The 23,158-nt window shown below is 43.9% G+C and overlaps 1 protein-coding gene across 2 annotated transcripts in view; it reads right to left on the bottom strand.

The window, feature by feature from the left end:
• Positions 1 to 253: 253 nt before the first annotated feature.
• RAVER1 (ribonucleoprotein, PTB binding 1) overlaps positions 254 to 23,158 on the bottom strand; it is a 49,308-nt gene continuing 26,403 nt past the window's right edge. For both annotated transcript variants that reach the window (XM_077470210.1, XM_077470209.1), the window contains 7 exons: positions 19,525 to 19,679; positions 16,853 to 16,934; positions 16,653 to 16,771; positions 14,491 to 14,568; positions 5,011 to 5,145; positions 4,829 to 4,912; positions 254 to 3,414 (listed from right to left, as the gene is read on the bottom strand). In XM_077470210.1, the coding sequence (XP_077326336.1) occupies positions 3,268 to 3,414; positions 4,829 to 4,912; positions 5,011 to 5,145; positions 14,491 to 14,568; positions 16,653 to 16,771; positions 16,853 to 16,934; positions 19,525 to 19,679 (800 nt within the window). In that variant the 3' untranslated portion in view covers positions 254 to 3,267. The remainder of the gene's footprint in view (positions 3,415 to 4,828; positions 4,913 to 5,010; positions 5,146 to 14,490; positions 14,569 to 16,652; positions 16,772 to 16,852; positions 16,935 to 19,524; positions 19,680 to 23,158) is intronic.

Genomic DNA, 23,158 nt, shown 5'->3' on the forward strand with positions numbered 1-23,158 from the left:
GATTGTGACAACCAAGCTTAAGGTCTTCGTAGAATAAAGATTACAGCCAGTGGCCTTGCAAGTTTATAATATCCCTTTAATAAAAAAAAAAAAAAAAAAAAAAAAAAAACGCTAAATATAAATTTATAATCTGTGTAGTGAATTGGGGTTTGGAGTTCAGAAATAGAAGAAAGACTAACAAAAATATACATCCCTTCAAAATAGTGATAAAGAGGAAGACAGTGCAGTACAAAAATAGTCAGCAAAACTGGTGAACAGTTTCTTCTTATAAATAGTTTTAATTTTCAAAATATATATATCCAGAAGTTAAATCCAAGTAAAAAGTAAAAGGAGAAACACAGAAATAAGATACAAGTGAATGAAGTTAAATAGCTTTTCAGGCAAAAAACATTCACGGCCAGAAGCAAACCCTAAGCGCCAGCAATAATTGCCCAAAACCCATTAGCATTTCATAGCAACAACTGAATCAGACCATTGTGTACGTGTCAAGTTTACTATTCACTGTACAAACTTGCTTCAGCAGCCATTAGGTATAGCTATGTTCAAAGCTGACTACAATGTAGACCTTGTTACATCATGGGTTCTTTAAAGATGAACTCCAGCTTTTGATATACTTTACATAGTTCATTTGGGCCAGCTTGGCCCTAACTGTCGCTTACAAACATGCAAGCCTACTGGATGGGCAGAATAAACTGTATATAGCTGCTGCTACATACAGCACTGTGGTCTGGGTTTGAGTCAAGACCTTCCAGTATCATACCCAGAACATAGTATCTGAGCAGCACATGGGGGCTGGGGGACATAGGTTGTTTGAGCCAAGCTGACCAAAATGAGCCATGTAAAGTATATATAAAAAAGCTGGCGTTGAGCTTTAAGGATCAAGGGGAATATGAAGCTGCACACCAGTTCCCAGCCCAATCACCGTGTGTAGAGAAAAAAAAAAAAAAAACCCCCAAACAAAAAAAAAAAAACAAAAAAAAAAAAAAAACCTGCTTCAGCTTGTCTCCTCCCAAGCCCTGGCCCTTTGATGCATGTCACCATCCCATGGGCTTAAGTCCTAGCCATAGACCTCTAAGCCTCAGGGAGGGTGAAATGCATCAGTGGGGTGTGGGTTGGGAGGAGACCAGCTGAAGCGTTCATACATATGGTGATTGGGCTGGCAACTGGTGTTCATCTCCTTATTCTGATACTTTCAGCATGCTGGACAAGCCATGTTCGATGCCAGCAGCATTGAAGCCACTGGTATGGTTGCATGTTTGTGCTTGGAGCAGCACCCTTCCCATTATTAGAGTCATGGGCCCTTTGGTGTAAAGTTATGTTTCAGCAGCTGTCAAAAATATAGCCCACACCTTTCCAAAAGTAAAGAGCAAGCCCACCAAAAAATTTGCAATTGTGGGCGGAGTGGGCCCTCAAGGCAAAATCAAAATGAACCAAGGGCTTGCCCAACATGTGCCTGACCTGTAATTTCTTTATATACTCCTATGGAGGATACAGCAGAATACACAGAATTTTAGTGGATTCTCCCACAATATGGAAGAACACAGGCAGTCAACAGTAACTACAACTTTTTAGCCAAGCTTTGTCCTGGCAAAGTCAAAAAGTGGATGGATGGACCAGAGCCCTCAGCAGCAGATTTAAAGGAGAAAAAAAAAAGGGGGGGGGGAGAAAAGCAGACTAATGTGCTACAGAATTTATTTTAAATGGATGCTATGACTAAAAAGATAATTCAGGGTTTCTGGGGGGCTTCACCAGGACAAGAACACAGAACTAGACAGGTCTGCCAAACTTAAGAATGCTTTCTGCCCAACCACAACAGGACCCCATCATCTTTTGAATGCATTTCCTCAGGAATTTTGTTCAGCTGTCCAGAGCTCCCAGTTCTTAGAATTTGAGCCCTCTAAACATGTAGCTTTTTTAAATGGATGCCCCATTAAACAAATTTGGGACCATAGACTGGTGGCCCTCTTTCTAGGACTTTTCTCCCATACCTGGAATGAGTATGAAGATCAGAGGCATCAGATTTGGCATTTGCCCATTTGTTCCAAATTAGATACAGCTACTGAAGCAAACCACTTATGGCAGCCACCTAACATTCAAAAGGAGAGGTCACAATGGAAAGCTCCATTTTCTTATTACAGGTTTACTTTAAAGGCCAGAGAGTACAAGGTAATAGAAGGCTGGTGGGGCAGACCTCATGCTTGATTTTGTCAGCCATGGATCATTCAGTGCTTTTAGGATAGGGGAGGGAGGAATGTGAAGAAGGAGTTGGCCTACAACTAAGTGCTGAATTAAGCTAATTTTTAGCAGTCATGCAAGTATTCTTTGCACTAAGAGTGTAATTTCAGCATTGACTGCTTTACTACCAGGGAGATCATTTCCTAGCTCAAGTGACGGAAATGTTTGCTCAACTAGCAAACTAGATAAAGAAATGTAAAGAATTAAAATGAAAGTTAATATTTGATAAAAACATATGCCATTATACACCAACATCATTTTAGGACTTGAGGTAGTGTCAAAAACGTATATATAGTTTTAAAACCCCCCTACAAGCCATTTCAAAGGATTAGTAGTGCTAATGTCATATCTGTATTTAAGTGCACTAATGTTAAGGACTTAAGAGTTTTACTGGTGGTGAGAATGCTCTCATCTGTTTAAGCAGACAAGATGTCCCTTAAAATGGTTTTTCATCATCCTGCCTTGTGTTTTGGCACTTGGCCGTTACGGGTTCTGTTATTTGTCTCATATAACAAGTTCTGTTGAAAGCAGAGATGCAACTTGTCAGAACAAAAATTCAATTGGGTTAGAAAAGCTCTTTAAGACATTGCTAATGTACATACTGATGAGGAACCCTTATTTGGCTCAGAAAAGCAACAGTACAACATGACAAAATAAAGAGACAAAAAGATTAGACTACCACATGACAGAAAGGGCAAAAACAAAATCAAGGCAGCATTTACAGGCGCTACAATTAAAGACAGACATCTTAAATAAAAGTGTAGCGTTCCAACTACACGACAACATTTAAAAACCTTTAAATAAAAACAAAAAAAACTTAAAATTTATTGCAGCAGGAAACTTGTGCTTTACACAAGATTCTGACAATGTGACCATGTTCCTTAACGTCCAAGCTACAATCGCAGCTTACCCTCACAGCTTAGACGCTAGGAGTTGGTAATTAAAAACAAAAAAAACAGGAAAAGAGGAAAAGCCTCAAGGTAATGTAGCTGCGCAGCAGGCACTCGTCTCATCTAGAAAGAAGCCCGCACACTAGAAGATCCTCTTGCGTTTCATGTAGGAGTCTGCATAGTGTCCACCAAGGCCTTGTGAATGCTGTCCAACATATCCTCCCTCGGGGCTTGGCTCAGGCGATGGGATCAAGTGAGAAAAGCCTCGTTTTTGGGCTCCAATCGGAGTCTGAAAAAGAAAGGGTTTTAAAAGTTTAGAAATTGTGTTCTATAGCCATGTCGGTTAAAGAAAACTGCAGTGTTGGCCCTTCAGAGTTCACCTCTGAACTAAAAGCACTTCATTTTATGCTACGGAGATAAAAAAAATAAAAACCCCACACACAATGAATGGGACTGCACAGAGCAAGTATAACTTCCCCATTTTCCTTTAGAATCACTTTTACACTTAGTGGTTGTAAACCCTAAAGCCCCATACACACTATCAGATTATCTGCTGAGTGTTTCCTTCAGATTTACCAAAACCATATAATATGAGGACAAACCTTAGGAGTTTCAATGTGTATGCAATCAGGCAGGCCCTTCTACTACATGGTTTTGGTAAATCTGAAGGAAAAACTCAGCAGATAATCTGATAGTGTGTATGGGGCTTTACAGACCACTTGGCCCTACAGGTAAAACCTTAATCCAGGCTTACCTGTAGGTCAAAGAAATATCTCCTAAACCTACACAGTTTAGGAGATATTTGCAAATGACAGGCCCTGCTGTCTGTCCACGGCGCATGCACAGGGTTGACGCCATCACGGCTTCATCCAGTCAGAGCCGAAGCCGCGATATCCGGAAGTCTATGCATAGTAGCTCATTATGCCTTTGCCTTGCAGGGTCTATTTTAATTTTAGTAAGGCTTTACTTCCTCTTTAACCAATTATTCCTGGAAAGGGTAGAAGAGTGTTCAAGTGGTTTCTACTCCATTAGATGCACCCAGAATCTCTCCTGTTCCCAGTTCAAAAATTGAAGCAGACTAAAGCCTGATACACGATCGGATTTGGGGCAGGGAATTGTGTGATGACAGACTGTCTGCCTAAAATCCAACTGTTTGTTGGCTGTAAGTTGGACAACAATTGTCTGATGTAGCATACTAACATTGAATGGCAGGCTAGCAAATTTTCAGCAGACAGTATTGTCAGATTTTCATATCGTGTACACAAGTCCAAAGTACAAACACACATGCTTGGAATCAATGCTCACCAAAACATGACATTAGCAGAAAGTGCCCAAAGGGTGAAGCTCAAGAGCTAAAAATTCCAAGTAGTACATCACTACGTTCAAGTTTGTTGTCTTGCATATAAAATGGCACACAATTGTCAGCCAAGTTTCTGCCACATGCCCTTTGGACAAAAGTCTGATGCTCCGTTGGCCATCAGATCATGTATTCTGCAAACAGCAAGGGGCAAGGCTAAAATGATCAAGGCTATTCTCACCACAACCCCCCCCCTAAAATTTTGCCCAGGACCACCCACCTCATGTGTTGCCCACCTAATACTAGTCATTTTTCTTCAGAGGTCTGCCGTGATTGCCCCCCCCAAAAAAAGACACCCCACCACACACCCACAAATAAACACATCACATAAAAACACTGGTCTTACTTTACAGGAATTTCCAGAGGTTAGCACTTGATCTTCATAATCCAAAAGCACTCCTCCTGGACTGGTAGGAGGCATGCCCACAGCCTGCAGAAAACACAGCAGTTTACATCAGATGCAAGATAGAACTACAACCCAACACTCCATGCAAACAGTTTTGGCTCCAGTACAAACAAGCGTCTCACTTTGTTCAGGTGAGTCTGCTGCAGCCCAGCATGTAATCCACTGGTGAAGTAAGAGGTAGGGGATCCAGCGCTAAATGGAGGCAGAGGAGCTGGCATACTGCTACTGCGCTCTCGATATCTTGAAGGTGGTGAGACCTGTAGAAAACATTCCTGGGTGATTCTTACAGTTACAACGGTTTTCAGAATAACTACCTACAAGCATTTAAATTCACGATTCTAGTACTTTAATGAAAAAACAAAACACAAAACCCAGTATATTTTTAAGAGGGGCACCAGCACAGACCTTAAAGTATAACTAAAGGCATTAGCTGGGTATTAGGTGGAGGCAGTTGAGCCATGCCAGCAAGGAATCCCTATAGATGTGAATAGGACACGAAATAGCCAACTGGCTCACTTCTAAAACTGCAACGCTTGTAAATCCCCTCCTAAGTGGAAGTCAACGTGTCCCAATGCCATCCTGTGGAACACTAAACAGGGGGTGCAAAAGCTCGACAAACCAGGGCACTTACCAGCCTAAGCTGCAGGGCCCAGTAGGCCCAAACCTCACCCCCACAGTGGTCATGCCCCAGGACCTCCTCAGTTATAGGAGGCAGGGGGGGGGGGGGGTGGGGGAATAAATAAATAAATAAAAAAACACACGTCCAACGTATGTACATACATAAATAGATGTCAGCATTACAAGCCATCAATGCGCCCCGCTGATACCACCTGTGGAAGGGAATTCCACATTTTTGCCGCTCTTACAGTATAGAACCCCCTATACAGTTTAAGGTTAAACCCCTTTTCTAATTTTAAAATGAGTGGCCACGTGTTTTGTTTAACTCCCTTCCGAACACATTTTATACCCATTGTGGGGTCACCAGTAAGGCATTTGTAAATGGAAATCATATCCCCTCTCAAGCGTCTCTTCTCCAGAGAAGTTCAGTGCTCGCGGCCTCTCTTCATAACTAATATCTTCCAGACCCTTTATTAGCGTTACTGCTCTTTGTACTCGCTCCATTTCCAGTACATCCTTCCTGAGGACTGGTGCCCAAAACTGTACAGCATATTCCAGGTGCAGGTGGACCAGAGTCTTGTAGAGTGGGAGAATTAGCGTTTTATCTCTGGAGTTACTCCTCTTAATACATGCCAATATTCTGTTTGCTATGTTAGCAGCAGCTTGGCATTGCATGCCATTGCCAAGCCCATCTACTAGGACCCCCAGGTCCTTTACCATCCTAGATTTCCCTCGGACATGGTGGGGCGTGGCTAGCCTTGGACGAAGATGGCCGCCTAACTCCTCAGCTCCGTCCGGCCTGTGCCCTAAACTCACATTACTGGGGACTATTAGCGTTGTTTCGTTAACGGAACATGGGCACGTCTTCCCGCAGCCGCTCTACATCGCGTTCCCGTTCTCCGAGGGACGCTGATACCCGTGCTCCTCCAACGATCCCGGAGCTCTTCAGAAGTCAGGGACCTAATATGGCTAATCCTCCCGCCCGCGGCCATATCGGAATCACGCTGACTCCTACGGATCAACAAACAGCACAAGAGGTCCTTGTTCAGCCACAACACCAACACCCAAGCCTTCAGGACCTGCGGGCAGTGGCGACCGATATAAAGGACACACTCACTGCCGCCATTGCTGACCTCCGCAGAGAACTGCAAGTGATCTCAGGCAGTGTACAGGTGGTGGAAAACCAAGCTGTACAACAACAACAAGCTCTGCAAAGAACCGATCGACGGGTGGACACTCACACAATGCAGCTCCGCGACATCCAGCGACACGTTGAGGACATTGATAACCGGGGCCGCAGGCATAATCTCAGAGTGCGCGGCCTACCGGAATCAATAGACCAAGACCAACTTGTTCCGGCAGTAATAGCCATCTTTAATCGCCTGCTAGAGAGACCCCCGCAAACTGCCATCACAATGGACCGCGTACACAGAGCTCTTCGCCCGAAGGGTAAGGAAGCAGATCCGCCGAGAGATGTGGTGTGCTTTGTAAATGACTTTTCAATAAAAGAAGACATCCTAAAGAAAGCCCGAGAACGACCGCAACTATTACACGAAGAGCACCAAATCCAAATCTTTCAGGATCTGTCGGCAATCACCTTACGGCACAGAAGAGATCTCCGTCCATTGCTGGAAGTTCTCAAACGAAGAGAGATAAGGTATCGCTGGAGGTTCCCATTTGCCCTCCAAGCCACACATCTGGGCCGAATAGCTACCTTGAGAGTCCCTGAAGAACTGGACCTCTTCTGCCGCACGCTGGACATACCATATGTGGACTTACCGAACTGGTATGCCGATTTCCACATCCCTCTCCGCAGCTATTCGAGCTTGGATTCTGACCTAATGGAGACCCAAACCTCTCACTATCGGCGCCGCAGATCACCATCCACAGGCAGACCAGGAGGGGGGCCTCAAGCTCGACTACCTCCTGCGAGCCCGACGGCGGCACCACTACCGCGGAGAGCCCGCAGAGACCGCTGAAGTGGTGAGCATTCTTATGAGATGTATGCCCAGGTTTTCTTTATTTTGTTCTCGCTCTGGTTCCCTTTTTTTTGTGACTTTTTTTTTTTTTAATACTGTTACCGTTATACGAGCACAGCCGATGCCGCTCTTTGATAAGTTAATTGACTTGGCTCCAAGTTGTGACTCCCCCTCAAGTATACCCTGCACTTCAGATGACAACAGCCCGGTCAGAATGCTCAGTGCCTGGATGCTCTGATACCGAACTATAAACGAGGTATTATTTCTTACCACGACCCGCTGACTATCCTATTAGAATGACACCTAATACTGATGTGCATACGATACTGGAACTTTTACAGTCTGCTAGTCTCTATGGATTGCTACTTGATTTTCCTATTCTACATAGCTGGACAAGAAGATTCGCCATTTTGGGATTCGGACATTGATGTCTCGCTAATACCACACGGCGATGGATATTAGTTCAGCCTCCCTGCTTGAGAGACGCATATCTCTCTGCTTGTCATCAACGCAACCCATGACTGCCAAGCACCTTGCTAAGATACTCAGAACGTTATCCTTATTATGGCATAGACTCCTGGATGAACTGCTGAAGGATGATACCTTGTCTTCTTTGTAATCCATAACTATGTCTTTTTTCTCTTTTTTTTTTTTTTTTTACAGCAGTAACAGGGAGCTTTCCATAGCAATCTGGTGGACGGTATGTAAAGAGTCTAATAGTTGCAAAGTTAGTGTACCGGAAAATCTTCATTAGCATAACTCAAAATCAGACAGATATCACGGGGGGGGGGGGAGGATTAGGCTTTAGCATAACTAGGTTTGCCTTAATATCCTGTGAGATACCACGAATAGCGGGGGGGGGGGGGAGGGGGGGGGCGGGAGAGAACCTCCTGTGGGGCGGGGGGGAGAGGGGGGATAGTGTATCCTCTGCTGGTGATGATAGTTCTGACAACGGATAAGATCTGAGGATTCGCTCTGCCCACGGTCTCTTCTCGTCACGGGGGGGGGCCTTTTCCAACACCCACCACCAGAACAGCTCCTTCTCTAAGATGGTGATTTACATGAGTTTAGAGTGGTATAAGAGGCTATGCACTGCTTATAGAATATATCTTTGATCCAGCTTTTTAACCGGGTTGCCTCCCATTTTAATTGGGAGTGAGAGACATAACAATTGTTAGCAGGGGGGAGAGTTAGATGTTTCTTACTGTTTGATATTTCATATCTGCCTTGGAGTATTTATATATGCTGTTATGTTCCATCAGCATATAGTTCCGGCTGTAATTTTTATAGTTAAATTCTCTACATAGTGAATGGCTTTAACTGATGATTTCACATTTCTACAGTGTTCTTTATTTTAACGCCGATTTACCGACCTTCTATAGGGGAACACCCCCTTATGTACCAAGCATTGTCATATGCATTAATATCGTAATGCTTGACTTAAGCTAGGCGCCTTGACTTCTAAATGCAATAATTATTCACCCGACACTGCCCTCCCCTAACCATACTCCTTAACCTTATGACGATTATGGTTTGGGCCATGGGCCGGATGGACGACACTTATTTGTGACTCTTTAATTGTTAGGGATTGGTCCTTGGACCTCCATAGTACATAGGTGGAGGTCTTCTGACCCTACTCCTGATACCTGTCTCGAAATATTTGACTATACCAATTCGCACCCTTGTCTTCGTCCAGGACTGAACCAACCCCACAACGGTGGCACATTGCTATCACACTGCATACAAGCCTTTTTGTGACGCCACTGGTTATTCATGGCAATTGTACATTTGTAGTTCCCTGGATCCCTGGAAGTTCCTAGAGAATCCCTTGCCATTTATTGTTTAGTTCCCCGATATTAACCAGTCGACTTCACTTTTAGTTGAGGACAGACGCAGATTTCTGAGAGCTTACAGACCTCAAACTTCAGTACCAGCTTTGCATTACTACGAACACTTGCCTCTAGATTGCCAAGCTTCACTCTCCTCACCAGCATACGCACTTCTTACAGACGCTTATTATACGTTAAAATCATAGTTTAACAATGCCTACTCGCACGAATACATCACTTCCTCTTAGAGTTAAAATTGTTTCGCTTAATGCTAAAGGATTAAATGTTCCAGAGAAGCGATCCAAGCTTCTTCTTACAATGCACAGAAATTTGGCTGATATCATTTTTTTGCAAGAAACCCACTTCAAGACCAATTCCGTCCCAAAAATTTGTGATCATAGGTACACCATAGCGTTTCATGCAACTTCCCCGCTAACGAAATCTAAAGGAGTATCTATCATCTTCCACAAAAACTGCCCATTTATACTTACTGACCAGCTCATAGATCCCAATGGTAGGTTCATTTTTCTTAAAGGAACATACGCTGGCACCACTATCACCCTGGTAAATTTATATGCCCCCAATACCCAGCAAGTTACTTTTTTTAGAGAAATAACATCTTCTCTGATCTCTTTTCAAGAAGGGATAGTAATTTTTGGGGGGGGACTTCAATGTTCCCCTTAACCCCGTCCTCGACACGTCCTCAGGCACATCCTCAATTCCCTACAGAGCTTTGAAATCCATTAACTCTTCGCTGACGACCGTCTTACTACACGACACATGGCGAACATTATTTCCAGACTGCAAAGACTTTACGTACTATTCAGCTCCCCATGACCGATACTCCCGTATCGATTTCTTCTTCCTTTCGCAGAAGGATCTCCCAATGTTACAATCCGCTTCTATTGACCCAATGGTTCTTTCGGATCACCATCAGATTTCAGTGACACTGCAGTTCCCAACGACTAAATCGGCAGCTCCTATATGGAGACTCGATCCTTCGCTGCTCACAGACCCTGTCATGTTAACAGAAATCTCTACCCAGTTAAATAATTACTTTAAGGAAAATCGTGAGTCAGACACCTCCCCACTTAACAATTGGGCGGCTCATAAATGTGTGATACGGGGAACTCTTATGGACTTAGCAGCCAAACGGAAACGGGAAAAAAAGAAAATATATGTTGATCTCCTAGCTACCATTAAGAAACTAGAGTTAATACACAAACGCACACAAGCACTAGCGACGCTCCAGGATCTCACGAAAGCACGTATACAACTTTTGGAAATATTAGATAAACAAGTCAAACGTAGATACATTCTGTCCAAAAAAACATTTTACGAATATGGAAACAAATCCAGCAAAATGTTAGCCAAAGCGCTCCAAGCCAAAAGAGCTTCCACTACTATCCACTCGATAACAGATCCTACAGGAAGACGGCTTCATAAATCTACCGATATAGCCAATCATTTTGTTCAATACTACACTAAACTCTATAACCTTTCCCCAACGGACCCGCCCTTAAGCTCCCCGTCAAAACTAGATCGCATCAAAGATTTCCTACACCAATACAGTCCTACCCCCATCTCAGACGATACGGCTCGAGACCTGGATTCTCCCCTGACGATAGAAGAAATAGCGAAAGCTTTGAAGCAACTTAAACCTGGTAAGAGTCCGGGTCCCGATGGCCTCACTGTAGTATATTACAAGACCTTTGCAGACATTTTACAGCCTCATTTTCTATCGGCCTTTCAATCCCTCTCGGAACCTGTATCCCCACCAGCTGATTTATTGCAAGCTCACATAACGGTAATTCCAAAACCAGGCAAAGATCCCTCTGTTGTGACCAATTATAGACCTATCTCCCTTTTAAATGTTGACCTAAAATGGTATGCAAAAACCTTGGCCAATAGAATACTACCGCTTCTCCCACAACTTATCGGCCTAGACCAAGTAGGATTTGTCCCTGGTAGAGAAGCTAGGGACAACACCCTGAAAGCAATAAACATTAATCATTGGATAACTACATCTCAGAAGCCTGGTTTTATGCTGTCGTTGGACGCGGAGAAGGCATTCGACAGGGTGGCCTGGGACTACATGTCAGAAGTTCTCAAGGCGATACATCTACCCCCAAGAATGCTAAATCTAATACAAGCCCTTTATTCAAACCCTACGGCAAAGGTTCGGGTTAACGGTCACCTGTCGGATGCCTTCTCCGTGTCGAACGGTACGCGTCAGGGATGCCCTTTGTCCCCTCTTATATTTATTTTGACCCTAGAACCTCTCTTGCGAAGACTTAGAGCTAACCCCGACATCCGAGGAATAGATGTAAAAGGCCACACATATAAGGTAGCTGCATTCGCAGACGACATTCTCCTATTTCTCACCACCCCACTTACCACCATTCCCAATCTTTTGCAGGACTTTGCTCATTTCAAGACCATATCTAACTTGCAGATCAACTTCAATAAATCTAATGCCTTAAACATCTCCCTACCTGAATCTGTATGTGCCCTCTGTCGTACTAATTTTCCTTTTCTTTTGGAAAGCTAAATCCATCACTTACCTAGGCATCCAACTTCCTGCCTCCCTGGCAGACCTCTATTCTCTTAATTACACTCCCCTGTTGAAGAAGATAACCTCTGACTTTCTGAAGTGGTCCCCAGAACGTTTTTCTTGGTTTGGACGGATTGCCATAATCAAGATGAACATTCTTCCACGTATCCTCTACCTACTCCAGACGATCCCGATAAGACTTCCTCCTAACTTTTTTCCACGTTTCGAGCCTTATGCACACGTTTTATCTGGAACAAGGGCCGTCCCCGTCTTAGTTTCTCAAAATTGACTTCTCCAAAGCTTAGGGGCGGAGTAGGTCTGCCCGACATTCGCAAATATCAGGTGGCCTGCCAACTTACCAGACTGATTGATTGGCACAATCACGCACCGCTTAAAGATTGGGTCAATCTTGAACAAGCCTTTTCTCCCATCCCTTTGACGTCCCTTCCGTGGATCGACTACAAACTCCAATCTAAAATGCATAAAACTCATCCTTTGATAGCCCCAACATTAAACGCCATGCAATGGGCGAGTGTCCAATACGGCATTTCATCAGCTAATGGACCCCTGACCCCCCTTAGGGGTAATCCAGATTTTAGTCCCGGGATACACTAGTCATTCCTAGAACCAGACTGGCCCCACACCACAGTCCGAGCAATGCACTTCATTTGCAATGATACCATTTGTTCTAGAAGCGACTTAGCAAACATGATAGCTCAGGATACTTTCCCATTTTGGACTTACATACAGATCCGACATTTTTTACTCAATAAACATCCCAGCCCACAATGGTCTAGAGCATTGACCCCATTCGAAGATTTATGCTATGTCACAGAACCCCGCCGCCATTTGATCGCGCTGACTTATTCCCTTCTCTTTAAAGAATGGGATAAATCAGATATGCGAATAAGGCAGAAATGGGCCTCCGATCTACAGATACACATTCCTGAAACAGATTGGGAAGATATTTTCAGATTTGTCCATAAGGGCTCCATAAATGCACATACACAGGAAAATGCTTTTAAAATAGCATCCAGGTGGTACAACACACCTTATAAATTACATATTATAAACCCGACTAACTCACAGATGTGTTGGAGATGCAAGACGGAAATTGGTACATTTATTCACATCTGGTGGACATGTCCCCACATTGTGCCGTTCTGGACAGAGGTTCACAAGCTGATAACCGATATCTCAACCTTTCGATTAGACATGCCCCCTGCTCAATTCTTGCTACATTATTCCAACAAACCATCACGATCTTATTTTCAATCTTTGGCTATGCACATGGTCAACGCTGCTAGATTGTGCATTCCTTGCAAATGGCGCACGCCCAACCCTCCATCACTGATTGACTGGTTCCACCGAATTGATACGATTATGTCAATGGAGGACCTTATACACCAAGCACATGATACACCTACAAAATTCACGACTATTTGGACATGTTGGATTCATTTTAAAACAACAGACCAATACAAAAGTATTATTCAAAATAACCCTACATGACCACTAGTATACACTACTTTGATTTTCATTTTCCTTTTCATGACGCTATCTTACTGTATTGTGAGGAGCGCTTTACTTTACATGTGTTTCCCCACCTTTTACTATATATTATTTGGACGGGCTTTTAGACATAGCACTATATTACATTTTTGGTATCTCGCTTAGCTATGGAGGCTATTGTTATACCTATGCAAGAGGACACACCCACACTTACTGACTCAAAACGCCATAGATGATTCCGAATGTTTTAGCAACTTACAGGCATATCTACAGATGTCTTTACGGAAGCTGAAAGGTGACGGGTTACTATCAATTACAAGGGAGGAGAGGCGAGGAAACCCACACACTGATGTTTAGGCTGCATTATATATTCTCCTGGTAGGAGATGATTTGAACTATCTGTATAATACGGGGCCGTATGGACCCTGTTCCTTCTGTTCTTTACATATGTTCACTGATTTACTAGTTTTCCTATGTTTGTACATTGTAATAAATTGCCTTACCAACAGCGGCTGCGTCCGCTGCTATACTATGGTATTCTTTTTTGAACTGATCTTTCGCTGTTAATATATAAGTTGTTTAACCTGCTTGTACTGACTTATAATAATCTTCAATAAATATTGTTTTAAAAAAAAAAAAAAAAAAAAATAAAAAAAAAAAGATTTCCCTCAAGTATTTGTCTTGGACCTGTAAAGCTCCTCGTCAACCAGCAGGATCACCAGGTGTGTCAGTCTGTTGCCCACAGGGCCCAGTGACTAATGGTAGACAATACAGGCCAACCCCGCTCTTGTATGCTGAGCCCGGGTACAGTTGCACTTAGGTTGCTGGCTGTAGTGACTGATCAAGATCGGGCCCATCACTGCCCAGATAGGGGTGTTAGGAACAGGCCTAGACATTACAGGGAGTCTCAAAGTTGTTCAGAAAGCGCCTATTGGACACTAGCACAAAAAACTGAAGCTTGGCTGAGCTGGAAGGGGTTGCACCTGGGCAGAGGCCTGCCTTTTTTCCTGGCTAGTGTCCATTCACCTCAAGGCAGTAACAACCCATATAGTGATACATACAGTGATTACTTAACTCCTGTGAAGCTTGGCCTCCACAATTATTGTTTACCTTATTCCTGGGCTCTAATGAACTCAGATTTGGCACAGTACGGTCCCGGCTTTGGGAAGAGGTTTGAGGTGGTAGCTCCTGACAGGATAGAGGAAGAAAAAAAAAATAAAAACACATAAAAATAAAATACTCGCATCACAGCCAAAAATGCAATGTGAACATGTATAGAAGAGTCATAAAAAAAAAAAAAAAAAAAAAAAATGCAATGCCTCATTGGACTTTTAGTGTAACCACAGCTGGAGGGCCAAGGATGCCCAACCTGGCTATACAGTAAATAGGGTAGCCAAGGCAAACTTTTGTAAAAACTAAAGATTCCAGCGCAGAATATTTTGTACATTTGTGTCATATTTCAGGTCTGCCTATGTAGTGTTTTTTTGTTTGGCAAGGGTTTCATTTAGTTATGACAGCAAGTTTAGCTATGGCCTTCCACAAGATTTTGAAGAAAGTCTAGGAATTTGTACCCATTCAGAGAAAAAATAAATAAAAAATAAGTTACTCATAGGGACAGTCCAGTACATATGCTGCACCATTGGGTGTTACATCATTTTCAAAAAACACTATGGATGCCTCACACGAACTTTAGTTTTATAAATATTTTGTTGCACGGAATTGCACTTTCTATACTACACTGTTATATATGTTTGAGACTTTAGTCCAATTTCTTATGCACAAATTGACACCAAATCGCACCTTAAATCAGAATTTGATTTTTTCATTACATTACCATGTTAAAATACAGACTGTACTTTGTTTTAGCACTGCGCTTTATTTTTAGCTATTGTGCTGGTATCTAGGTTAGAGTACATAGCTGCCGTTTGTTTTAGTTCCTAGTGCAGGTATATTTTCACAATATTTTGTATATAAATAATCATGCTGGATGAGAAGGCCTGGTTTGAAAAATCTGTTAAATTTATCCTAGGGATGATCAGTTAGTTCATTTAACGCCAGGGCTCTGTGCAGCACTCTAGTCCCTATACCACTGATGGGAAACCTTGGCACTCCAGATGTTTTGGAACTAAATTTCCCCATGATGCTCAACTACACTGCAGAGGGCATGAGCATCATGGGAAATGTAGTTCCAAAACATCTGGGGTGCCAAGGTTCGCCATCACTGCTCTATACAATGCATGTACATGCTTGACTTGGCATCTCAGGCCATTTCATACAGTTCCTGCTGAAGACAACGAAGACAAGATTGGGGCAGGAGAGGATGACAGAACCCCTCTGCCAGATCCTGCACAGAGAGTCTTGCCTCCATCCCCAACTCTGTAAGGCTGCAACACTAACTAAAATTAGAATACATACCTCCCTTTAAAAGATTACAACAGGCAGCAGAGAGAACCACTGCCAGACCACCACAGAAAAATAGCACTCCAATCATCTCTCCCTATATACAGTCTCACATTTAGGTGCTATAACTACCAGTAGTGGGCCCAAAGAGGCCTTGTAGGAAAATATAAGCAGGACGCAACCATACAAACGACTGTCAAATATGCAGACCTAGCACAAGGTAAAAAGGGGGGGGGGGGGGGGTGTAACTGACTCACTGATGTAAGGGAGGGTGGAGACTCTTGACAGCTGACAGGGGTAATTGCTCTGCACATCTAGTCTTACGCAGGGCAGCCATAATGCAGATGTGGCCCGCAGTTGAGCCAAATTTGACATGCTTTATACACCAAACGCTCCAAATTTTATCACAAGTTTGGAAGTGCACAACTATTGGAAAAGGTCTTTGCCGGTTATAGCATTAATAGTACTCTTCACTGGAACCACAAATTTTTGCTGCAATCTAAACTGTTAGTCTTCACAGATAGTAACCCACATTTAAAACGTCAGTTTTAGCACAAAATAAAACTGTAAATGAAACGCAGCTAAACGCGAGTTAACGCGTTAGGCACTTGAAATGCCTCTAAACTCAGCTTCGGAACCCTTTTGCAGGAAAAAAAATAAAATTTAACACACACACACACACACACACCTCAAGAAATGGAAAGCAACACAAGCTTTGCCACTTGCTGTAGTGCAGTTCCTCTCATTTGGCATGCACTGTGTTGTCTCCTTCAGCTGTCACAACAAGTACAGGAGTGTCAAAGGATCACCCCACAAGATATTACTCATAAAGCAGACAGGTTTACTGAGGACAGGCCACATGGACTTCTTACCGCCTGAAAGTCAAAAAGATAGCCCTCTGTAGGCGTCAGCATGGACTCCTGCAAGGAAGCGAGAGGAACCCTGTGCACTGCTGCTTTTTGCTTGTAGGTTGTCGGTTTACTTGCTTGACCTAGAAAAGGCAGAACACAAGTTTAACACATATTCAAGTTCAATAGTAGCACATTGTCTACTCTGGTTACTTGCTTCTTACCCAGTGAGGTTGTGCTCGGGATCCGCCCATGGAAATTCATGAATTGCCCAGAATGAACAGGTGGTTTGCCAAGGAGTGACATCTGTAATTTTTATACAAGGAGTACATTGTAAGTCATCATGTCCAACAGTTCCAGTTTGCAGGAAAAAGTTACAACTGAGCACAGTGGTCACATTATGTCTAAATGGTGCTTATCCATTACCTGCAGGCAACTGCTTGGAGAGGAGAAAAAAAAAAAAAAAAAAAAATAAAAAAAAAAAAAAAAAACACAAACACCCCAAATCATCTCTGCAGCGCCTCATTGACAGTTGTTAGAGAACCTTCACAATGCCAAAGATAGCCATTCAGGGTAACAGCAGTGGAAGAGAAAAAAAATAAATAAAGTTGAGCGACACAAATATTACATTTTCAAAGTCTACTGCTTCGATGTAGAGATTTTTGGCAAGAGGTCACTGATATACTTTAGTATAATTATAAGCATTTCATAAGGTGTCAAAGGCTTTTGACAATTACATTAAGTTCATGCAAAGTCAATACCCTTTTTCAAGACCTTGGCAATTTTCCCTGGCATGTAGTCTGTCATGAACCTTGGAATACTGAAGTATTTCTCCTTTGATTCTATTACACAGTGGTGGGTCTTCCACCCTGTCTTAAGGCTAACCCCCCCCCTCCAGACGGCTCCGTGGTCTGGAAGAAATGCATTGTTCTGTGTTTGACCATTCATGTACTTTAAAATTGCCCTCAGGAGGACTGATGTGTAATGACACAGAAGCCCCAATTTAAGCTATAAGACCAATCCCTGCGGACCCCCGTTTCAAGTCCTCATTTGCATGGCCAAGAGGACCTAAGTGAGGGCTAGAGTGTACTTTACAATTGTGAGGTCAGTACTGTTTGAACTTACAACCTGCCTGGTGTTCTGAGCCATCACAACTGGATTCAAATGGCACGTAGCTGGAATTCGAATGCCAGAGCATCGGATGACCGAACCAGATGTTGCGATCTGATTCAATAGCCACAGAGGAGTGTCGGGAGAGTGGAACCGAGCGAGCAGGTGCTCGTTACACCAACTTCTGGGTCACATCCTTACATAATCAAGGCTTGGAGTTTGTCAGAATGTGTGGGGGTTTTTGTTCACCCGCCTCTTAAGAATTGACCACAGAAGTTCAATGGGATGAAGGTCTGGGAAGTTTCCTGGCCATGGACCCAAAATTTAGATCCTTTGTTCCCAAGACACTGGGTTATCACTTTTGCCATCTTTATTCATGGCTGTGTTCTTAAGCAAAATTGTGAAGAGCCCAATTCCTTGGCTGAGAAGCAACCCCACACATGAATGGTCTCGATACTTTACTGTTGACATGACTGATGGTAGGCGCTCCCCTTTTCTACTCCGGACAAGGTTTCTCTCCCACCCCCCAGCAGTCCAATCTCTAAATTTGCAGAATGTGTGCTCCTGATGTTTTACCTGGAGAAGTGGCATCTTTGCTGCCCTTCCTGACACCAGGCTGTCCTCAGTCTTCTCCTCACTGTGTGCCAATGCACTCACTCCTGAGAAAGCTAAGCACTGGTGCTGCCCCTGCAGCTGAATCAACTATAGGAGACGTTCCTGGCGCTTGCTGGTCTTTATTGGGTGCCCTGAAGCCTTCTTCAAACGCAAGAGCAAAAAGGATTTTAGAGGGGGGGGGGGGGGGGGGGGGAGTTAATTTTTATGGCAAAGAGGGACTTGGCAATTTTGTTCTGAAGAGTGATCAGAATCATTGCAATCTTCAAAACTGAGGAAGCAGACTGAAAAATTTAATATTTGTGTCGTTCTGAAAACATTTGGTCACAGCTGTAGGAGCCCTTTAATTCAGACCATAGCATGGCCAGTAGTAGCCACATTAACTGACAAGTCCAGGTGAAAGATGTGTCCATGCTTATTCAAGCAGCTTTCAGTACCTAGTATATAACCCAGCATTTGTATCCACATGTTAAAAAAAAAAAAAAGAAAAAAGAAAAAAAAAGTCACTTTCATTTTTTTTTTTTTTTTTTATTGCTCAGTTATTTCTGTAATCTTTTTTTTTTATAATAAAACGTGCAAGCAACAAAATGTCAGAACTAGGCTTGCCCATCAAGTGGTAAAACACCACACATACCTAAAGAGGCCAACTATGTCAAACAAAACCATCCCCAAATTTGTAGAGCTTTTGTCACACACAATGCACCTTCATCTCTACCGCAGCCATTACAATTGAAACTTTGAGCCATGCGACTTGGGTGATTAACCCCTGCTCCAGACTCCAGGGCACCATAGGGATAGATTTTATTGTTAGGACAGGCTGGTTTCACAAACTTCACACCTCCCTAAAATGCTCTTTGAACAAAGCAGCAGCTTCCACACACATTCCAAGTGTGCAGATTTACCAGCATTGCTTTAAATGTTGGGGTATATTCGACACCCATTAGAACCAGAGATGCTGACGAGCTGTGAGAAAAAGTCTAACATTACAGAACAAGAACACTAAAGATTCTTACAGGTAATAAGAGCTCTTGTGATGGTATTTCTTCATTAAGGGAACATGGAAAGCAATAAAATCTCAGGCAGATCCAACATTAACACTTTGTTTTTACAGCAAAACTACAGTCCTACCAGTCCTGGATACCTTCCCACTGGAGACTGGAAGCTTAGTACGTACCACTGGTTCTGTGGTCTTTGGCAGCCCACCAAGAATGGAGCTCAAAACAGGGGTAGGTGGGGGGCTATCCCAGTCTGGTGGCTGAGGTCCTAAAAACTGCTGAAGCTGGGAGGTAGCCAAATCAGATGGAATACCTACAGCTGGAAGGGAGCTTCCTAGAATGTAAAAAAAAAAAAAAAAAAACAGAAAACAAAGTCAGCTGTCACTGTGCTTCATCTCATCTGCATGCAACCAAGGCCACAATAAGATCACACTTTAGAGACACATACACAAGTCTTTGCTATGAACTGGACATACTACAGTATTTTTAGCACTGTCTAGGCAGCTACCAGTGTCAGATTTTATGAGGTTTTTATATAGCAAGTGAGAAGAGTAAAAAGGACAAACCAAAGTAATTACCATGCGTTATGTAGGATGAAAGAAAAGCAGGGACTTTACCCCATGAGGTGCTTGGCCTCATGTTCTAATCCACATAAAAGCGATAGACATCTCCACTCAAGCTTTATACACATTGGGGTTGACTTACTAAAACTGGAGAGCGCAAATTCTGGTGCAGCTCTGCAAAGAAATCAGCTTCCAGTTTTGTCAAAGCTTGAGTAATTAAGCCACTTTGACACCATCACCTCGGTTCTAATTCTGCATACCCCTGTGTGAAATGAGCTATAGCAGGCTTCTACATCTGTATTGCTCAGAGCCCTTCTCAGTGATCACATGACTGGCTTTCTTCTCTCCCCATCTGATGGATGCAGCGGGCGGGGGCCCCAAGATGTCCCCACCGACACTCGGAAGAGGAGAGAGCCAGCCGATTATGTGACCGCCAAGTGCTGTGAAATTAGGTATAGCAGACTTTAGTAAAAATAACTCACACGGGGGGGGGGGGGGGGGATGTATAAAGATGTGAACATTATTTGAGCAAGAGTTGAGGGGGCAGACACTGTCACAAGCTGACAGGCAGAGAGGGGAGGGGGAGACAGCACAGGAGACAGACAGCAAGCCGCGGATGACTCTAGAGTCCGGGTTCAGCAGCCCTGATATAGCAGAGTCCGTGTACAGTACTGTTCCTAATCTAGAATTAAACATTCATATTTTGGCAATTGTTGAAATGTCAAAATTAGATTCTTTAATGGGAAGACAAAGCTGCTTTGCTGGCAATACTATAGTTGCAAATCGAAAACGCTCAAACTTCTACTAACATGAAATTAGCAGAAGGGACCCAAAGGGTGGCACTTGAGAAACGAACTTCCTCTTTATACTCTTGTAATACTTCACTACGTTCGCTTGTCAAGCGACAGTTTGCAGATAGTTAGTATGCTAGACAAAATCCTGCACATGCGCTTTTAACTAAACATATGCTCGGACGTACAAACCATGTGTACAAGGCCAAACAAACAAAAACCCCCCCACACATTTATATAGGATTTTTGTACTCCCTGTAAAATTCTTCTCTGAAGGTCATTATGGACACAGCACCTTTAATCTTGACCTTAGGATTACTGGCTATAACAACTCACTTTTCTTCCAGTAGCTCAGTTCCTAAATAAAAAATAAAAAAAAGGCAGTACAAATAGTAGGGGTGGGTGCTGTGTCCGCCAATGAACTTCAGAGACATGGCCTTTACGGCAAGTACAAAAATCTTATTTTCTTTCGTTCATTGATGGACATAGCACCTTTAATCTTAACCTTAGAGATGTCCCCAAGCAGTGTCAAAAACAAGGGGTGGGAAACAAAAAAAAAATAAAAATTCCACCCATAACAGAGGCGTTGCAACCTTAAACAGCCGCCTGCAAAACCTTGCGGCCGAAGCATGCATCCGAAGATGCACTCATAGCCACACTTTCACAAAATTTTACAAGGTTAACGGATGACCAGGTCGCTGCCTTGCACACCTGGGAAAACAGACACCATGTCGGAAAGCCCAGGAAGTACCAATCACCCTGGTAGAATGTGCCGTGACAGGAAAGGGGGGCGCCCGCCCCCTTATGGCATAAGCCTGAACCACGATCTGTCTGAGCCACCTAGAAATGGTGGCAGACGAGACCAGCAGGCCCTTCTTTGGACCAGCCACCGATATGAACAGGGAGTCAGACCTCCGAAATAAAAAAAAGCTGTAGCAAACATACACCTGCAGAGCCCGGTCCACGTCCAAAGAACGCAAAGCAACCTGGGATGTGACGACCAAGGACGGAAGCACAATGTCCTCATTTAGATGTAAGGCTGAAACATCGAAGGCTGTGGACGCAGCACCGCCTTATCCGTGGAGGTTCAAATAGGGAGACTTGCATGACAAGGCAACCAACTCAGAAACCCTCCTTGCAAATGTATGCAATAGCCATAGAAAGATTGAGGAGTGTCAATAAGGGAATCTACCTAATGTTTTCAAACGGCGGTAGCGGTGGTCTAACCGCAGGGGCCACATGTCAAACCCAAAAGGTCACTGGAAAAAAAAAAAATAAAAAAAAAAAAAAAAAAAAAAAAGCCAAAAACTGATATCTGCCCTTAACGCAAGTTTCTGATCCACTCCTCGCTGCAAAAACAGCAAGATCCTGGAAACGGAATATGTACGCAGACACCACCCCATCTCCTCACACGTACGATGATAAATCTTCTGAGAAGAGGACTTCTGTGCCCTCAGCATAGTGGAGATTACCGAATCTGACAGTCCTCAGTCCCTTAGCACCTGGCTTTCAAACAGCCATGTCATTAAAACCAGCAATGGTAAAGCAGGATGAAGTATTGGACCTTGAGGCAGAAGGTCCTCACGCATCAGCAGCCCACAAGGAACAGTCACCATCATGCTGACTAGGTGCGCGTAACCAAGGACGTCGAGGCCAATCTGGTGCAATCAGAAGCACCTTGGCCTCCACTCTGCGTATCAGACTGGGTAGGAGTCTGAGCGTGGGGTGGAGGCACAAGTCAACCAATACTGCCCCCATGGAGCCACCAACGCATCCACCCAGGGGTCCCTTGACCTGGCCACAAACCTCTGTACCATCCGATTGAGCCAAGAGATCCACATTTGGTGTGCCGCCCCCCCTTAGGCAAATGAGCTGAAATACTTCCAGGTGCAGCAACTATTCCCCCTGGTCCAGCAGCTGACGACTGAGGTAGTCCACCTGCCAGTTTTCTATGCCCGGAAGGTATACAGCCAGAGCTGACATGTGCCGTTCTGCCCACTGCAGGATGTGGACGACCTCCAGAGCTGCAGCAGAGCTCCTTTCCCTCATTGATAGTTGACATATGCCACTGCCATGGCATTGTCCGACTGGATCCTGACCGGATGCCCCTGTAACCTCCGACCATGTGGAGAGGCACCGCCTGATAGCCCAAAGCTCCAGCACACTGATCGGCAGGTACGATTCTTCTGGCGTCCAGCAATCCTGGGCCGACTGTACGCCCCAAACTCTCCCCCAGCCAGTCAGGTTGGTGTCCGTTGTGATCACCGTCCAATGAAGAGGAAGGAAGGAATGACTTCCTGGACCGCAGGCCCGGAGGACCTTAGCCACCAGAGAAGGGAATCCCTGACTAGCTGGCTCACCTGAATCTGACAATCCAGGGATGTGAGAGATTCGTCCCATTTGGACAAGCTCTCTTTCTGCAAGACTCAAGTGTGGAATAGGGCATACGGTACCACCTC

This window comes from Lithobates pipiens, unplaced genomic scaffold, assembly GCF_037356315.1.
Source record: "Lithobates pipiens isolate NorthernLeopardFrog02 unplaced genomic scaffold, aLitPip1_a1.2 Scaffold_8, whole genome shotgun sequence".
Taxonomy (NCBI): domain Eukaryota; kingdom Metazoa; phylum Chordata; class Amphibia; order Anura; family Ranidae; genus Lithobates; species Lithobates pipiens.